A 6,000-nucleotide genomic window follows, 5' to 3' on the forward strand; every position below is an offset into this window, starting at 1 on the left:
AGACCTCAATAGCAGCAGTTGATTGATACGTTAAATCGGTTTGATTTAATTGATTTTTTTGGTAATTCAGTTCTTTGAACCATTTAATTTTGAAAGTGATCGGTTCGGCTCAATAGAAATTTTTTACTGACTATCAGAGTAAATTGAGAAGTACAAATGACGCATTACTTTGCAATCAATATTCCAATATTATCTTTTTAACGGAGGAAATTAATTCTCAATGTGTCGTAATTAAGAATCAACTCAGAAATGCTTGACTAATTGTGAAAATACTTTGCCATTGCATCATGGCCCGATATTTAATTGAATTTTGAGTTTTAAAATTGAGACCAAATCAAAATATAGAAATTTATATTTTAGTAACTACGGTTTCGTAATTACTATAATATGAATTAGGAAATTATGTTGTCGTACGTAAATAAAAATTTATATTGTAGTAATTATAGAATCGTAACTATTATAATTATATGTTATAACAATTATAAGATTTTATATTATCATAGTTATAAAATTTTAGTTGTTACATATTGTATTGGTGCAAGTTAAAGATAGTATCAAAGGATATTTAAATAATATATATGATTATAGAAAATGAGATATCTTTTTAATAAAAAAATAAAATGGAGTGCCTTTGGAAATAAAAGGGTGTCTTCTGACTTTTGCCAAAACTTTGAAAATTTATGGTCTTCTTTTTGAGACGTGTAAATAATAATTTGAGTAGTATTCTGTAATATTGTTATGGCAAAATTTGACGCATCGTGAACGTCACGTGATTCATCAGAGAAATTTACACCAAAGAATAAAATGCTGAACTTGAAAGACAATGTATTATATGCATTTCAATAATAAAATACTAATAATAATAATCTGAAAAAGGATTCACGGATTCACCTTTAGCAACAACAGTAGCCAAATACATTTCAATAAAAAGGTGGTACAATAGATGGCTAAAAGACAATTATTGTTGGCTTCATATTTCAAACCCTAAATTCATATTTCCCTAGGCCATAATAAAGAGTTGGATGAATATCCCTAGCACAGTTTTTACCTTAGCTCTGTCTGTCATCTCCCTTGGCTGAGAGAGGTAGACGACATCACTTCTTTGGATGATGAAGTATATCGAAGTTGATAGCTCAAATCGAGTGAGTTTTTTTCTGAGAACACAAAAGCAACATTATCACTGAGAATGTCATCACCATTGAGATATTGTGTCACTTGCCTCATGGTAGGCCTTGCTTCAGGAGTAGATTGAGAACAAAGCAATCCCAACTTTAGCACCAGTTCCATTTCCTCCTTGTAGTAGTATTCATTTAGCCTTGGATCTACGACAGTTAGTAGTTTGTTCATGGTGTGGCACTCTCGCACCCAATCAATTAGAACCACCTGCGTTGACGGAGCAGTGTGTTCTATTGGCCTCCGACCAGAAGCCACCTCGAAGAGCAATATGCCATAAGCAAACACATCTGATCCGGTCGTGGCCCTTCCGGTATTATATAGCTCAGGGGAAATATAGCCCATAGTCCCCGCAATGTGGGTGGTGTGGGGGTTCATTCCATGCTCGTATAGCCTAGCAAGGCCGAAATCACCCAGCCTTCCATTCAGCTCGGCATCTAGTAGTACGTTGCTCGACTTGATATCTCTATGAACTACCACTTGCTCCCAATCTTCATGCAAGTAGACCAGCCCAAATGCGATATCCTTCAGAATTTTGAATCTCTGGTTCCAACTCAAGTTGGTGCTGTTATTGTCATCGAAGAGGAAGGTGTCAAGGCTTCCGTTGGGCATGTAGTCGTAGACGAGGAGGAGGTCCTCATTTCGCTTGCACCATCCTAGGAGTTGCACTATGTTCCGATGTCTCATTTGGCCTAAACTAGAAAGCTCCGCAATGAACTCCCGCACACCTTGGCTAGATGTATTTGAGATCTTTTTTATGGCCACTTGTTTTTCGGTGCGCCGCAAGGTCCCTCTGTAGACTTTACCGAAACCTCCTGAGCCAAGGACCTCGGTTTCTTTAAAACCTTTGGTCGCTCTATAGAGCTCTTTATACGGAAACCGATTGGGGTAGTCTAACTCCCAACCCTCAAGGTTCTCTAATACTTTCCTTCGATTTTGTAAGTACTTAGACACAAGGAATAAGAACAACACAAACACTAATGTGATAAGGGAAGATACAAGCACAGCCTTAACGGCAAAAAATCTTGAACTAGACGGTGAGTTTACCTTTATCCTTAGAGGAAGAGGCAATTCCGATAGAGTTAAATTGGGTGCTGATTCATTTGTGCTAAAGCTCCAGCCTAGAACATAATGGTAGCTCGTGGCTCTCCAAGTTGCTGAGGAGAAACCGACATACATGTATTCCTTGAATATTGGCGAAAGATCGATCGGCCAAGATATGAGAGGTCGGTGCGGCTTTGGAAGCATAAATGGAGCTATGGTGACGTTCAAAACTTTCGCAGCACCATCGTAGTCGATCCACGCCTGAATTGGCTCTCCACCCAACAAGTTTACCGACACATTTTCAAGCTCATCCGTCTGATAAGCAGCAGGCACCGCAACAACTGAACTGAGGTTGTTAATGTCCACTCCGACATGGTTATCATTTATGTCAACAAACTGTCCTTGGGCCATAACCGTGTCGAACTCTATAGCGAAGAGATGGTTGGAGGATTCGCCGTTGTTATCCTCGTCAAGAAGTCCAAGGTACTGACCGGCTTCAACTTCACGAAGGGGGATGGAGGGGGCAATCACAAAGGCGATGCCATGCCCCCCGCTGCCATCGTAAGTGATGATGTTGAACACGAACGCCGTACTGAATGACCGAGCAGAAGAGGACGTAGATTCGTTCTTCAACATGAGGACAGGAGAGCTAAAGAAGGCGTGGCCGATTTGCCTGGTGCTGTCATTGGTTATCTGGAGAACTCCATTGGATGTGATAACCGCAGCACCATCCATGCTCAGGTTTTTCGCAGCATCTCGGAAACCATTGAAGAGAAACTCAGTGGCTAGAGCTGCTGATAAACAAATGGAGAAGAAGAGGAGGGAATACACGAGGGAAACGGATGAGTTGTTCATGTTTTGAGCAGAAACAGGCTAAGCAAGCAGATGTTAGCTACAGTTCGACTTCCAACACTATTTATTGATCAATACATGTATGTTGCTGCAGCAACATCTCTTAGAAATATCTTAACAGTGATGCTGAAATTACCTCTCCAGCAGTGCAGGTTAACTAACCATGGTTCAGTTTAGATCTTTCTTGTCCCAGGTAACGACTTGCAAGTCTCCTCTGGCAACGACTTGCATTGACATAATATGGCTTGAAAGGTCGACAAACAATGAAAAAAATTAAAAGGGCATGACAGTCAAATCAGAGACGCTCTTTTTTTGATTAAAGTACAATGGACATCCTATGCAAATATGCAAAATTTTCAGTTTAGATCTTTCTTGTCCCAGGCAACGACTTGCAAGTCTCCTCTGGCAACGATTTGCATTGACATAACATGGCTTGAAAGGTTGACAAACAATGAAAAAATTAAATTAAAAGGGCATGACAGTCAAATCGAAGATGCCCTTTTTTGATTAAAATACAATGGACATCCTATGCAAATATGCAAAACTTTCAGTTTAGATCTTTCTTGTCCCAGGCAACGACTTGCAAGTCTCCTCTGGCAACGATTTGCATTGACATAACATGGCTTGAAAGGTCGACAAACAATGAAAAAATTAAAAGGGCATGACAGTTAAATCGGAGACGCCCTTTTCTGATTAAAGTACAATGTACATCCTATGCAAATATGCAAAACTTTCAGTTTAAATCTTTCTTGTCCCAGGCAACGACTTGCAAATCTCCTCTGACAACGACTTGCATTGACATAACATGGCATGAAAGGTCGACAAACAATGAAAAAATTAAATTAAAAGGGCATGACTGTCAAATCGAAGATGTCCTTTTTTGATTAAAATACAATGGACATCCTATGCAAATATGCAAAACTTTCAGTTTAGATCTTTCTTGTCCCAGGCAACAACTTGCAAGTCTCCTCTGGCAACGACTTGCATTGACATAACATGGCTTGAAAGGTCGGCAAACAATGAAAAAATTAAAAGGGCATGACAGTCAAATCGGAGACGCCCTTATCTGATTAAAGTACAATGAACATCCTATGCAAATATGCAAAACCAACTATCCAAAATATTCTTACTGTGTGTTTTAAGATTTAAATGGTAACAACTATCAAAACTATTATAATTTGTACTAAATTACTAACTGCTATAATAATATTATTATTTTATATTAATTTACTTATTAAATAATAATAATTAAATTAAAATAATATTTTAATGAATAAAATAAATTAATAGATTATATAATATTCATTATATTTCATATAAATATTAAAATTTGATATAAAAGTATTTTACTCCTCTTCGGACTTTGAGCTCCAAGTCCAAATCATTCCATCGAATCTGTTTTCGACCGCATCAAATCCTCAGCCTTAAGGTTTGTCCTAATGGATTTCGGCTTGAGCTCTCTCTACTGGTCATGTTCCGCCTCCTCAGTGTCATATGCTACGCTCAACTGATTCCGTTCTGTTCAATCCCTCGTTTAGCTGATCAGATCGTCGTCAGAAAGACACATGCCATCAATGATATCTCGAGTAATTTATCACCCCATTAATGCGGTATGATAGCACAATCTGATATCGTATCGATATGGATGACAAGATTTTTCACTATTGCAACGGCGATGGAATATTCTTTTGACTCGGATAGAATATCTTCTCTGATAAAATCTCCACTAAAAGATATTCTTTTTAATGGAGATCTACTTCATATATGTTAAATAGAGCGGCCATTTGTCTTTTTTTTTTTTTTTTTTTAAGAAAAGAGATGCCTACATGACATTTTGATTTTTTTAATTTTGACCAACTGATACACGTCGAGTTTAGAATTACTCTGGGCAAGCCTGATGTATGACATGTTTAATAATTCATGCCACATGAAGCAGACATTCCAGACTTGATATAGTTATTTAAGAGAATTTTAAGGATATGGACAATTATTACACTATCATATTGTAGAATTGTGAGGATATGGACAGTTAATTCCCTATCAAATTTTAGAATTTTGTGGATATGAACAGTTGTTATCCTATCATGTTGTAAAATATTCTTGCTTTCCATACATCAAAGGAAACCTTCTAATGCAGAAATTCGCTTCTCGTGTTTGAATCACTGAAACTACTGAGCTATCATATGGTTCAGTTTAGATCTTTCTGGTCCCAGGCAACGACTTGCAAGTCTCCTCTGGTAACGACTTGCCTTGACATAATGGCCTGAAAAGGTCTACAAACAATGTAAAATTTAAAAGGACATGACAGTCAAATTGGATCAAATTGGAGACGCTCCTTTTTTTTTTTTTATTAAAGTACAATTCCTACTTTGTGTTTTAAGATTTAAAGGGTAACAACTAACAAAACTGTTATAATTTGTAGTAAATTATTAATCTTTATAATAGTATCATTATTTTATATTAATTTTAATTTATAAAAAAATAATATTTTAATAAATAAAACAAATTAATAGACTATATAATATTTGTTATATTTTAAATATCATTGTATAAAAGTTAATAGATAATTACTACAATAAATCTTAAAATTCGATATAAATGTAGGATCGATGTGACACGCAAAAGGGGGTGAATAGCGTGTCGTCGCTTTTTAAAAATCATTCGTTCTATCAAACAAAAACTTATAGTCGAATATTAGAAAACAAAACACAGGGACATGCAGATTTACTTGGTTCCTAACCCCCCAGGGTTAGTACGTCCAAGGCCTATGTATGGGAGGCGTCCGTCCACTAGTGGTCTCCTTTCCGAATCTTGTTCGGATGTGGAGAAACCCATCTTACAATCCAAAACTAAATTATAATAAATATAACATTAAAGCAGGATAAGTAAAGAAATTAAACCAAACATCTTGATGCCGTTCTGGAAGTCCGG

The 6,000-nt window shown here is 36.8% G+C and overlaps 1 protein-coding gene across 1 annotated transcript; it reads right to left on the reverse strand.

Moving 5' to 3' along the window:
• Positions 1–946: 946 nt before the first annotated feature.
• LOC141844223 (L-type lectin-domain containing receptor kinase IV.2-like) lies at positions 947–3,072 on the reverse strand. Its single transcript, XM_074732286.1, has one exon. It carries the CDS (start codon positions 3,070–3,072, stop codon positions 1,063–1,065), a length of 2,010 nt encoding a protein of 669 aa, XP_074588387.1. The 3' UTR covers positions 947–1,062.
• Between the last annotated feature and the right edge of the window lie 2,928 nt (positions 3,073–6,000).

Source organism: Curcuma longa, chromosome 1, assembly GCF_044706935.1.
Source record: "Curcuma longa cultivar G26 ecotype Majalengka, Jawa Barat chromosome 1, ITB_CL_G26_1.1, whole genome shotgun sequence".
Taxonomy (NCBI): domain Eukaryota; kingdom Viridiplantae; phylum Streptophyta; class Magnoliopsida; order Zingiberales; family Zingiberaceae; genus Curcuma; species Curcuma longa.

Coding starts and splice junctions, on each gene's coding strand:
- LOC141844223 (XM_074732286.1), bottom strand. CDS start 3,072: ATGAACAACTCATCCGTTTCCCTCGTGTATTCCCTCCTCTTCTTCTCC.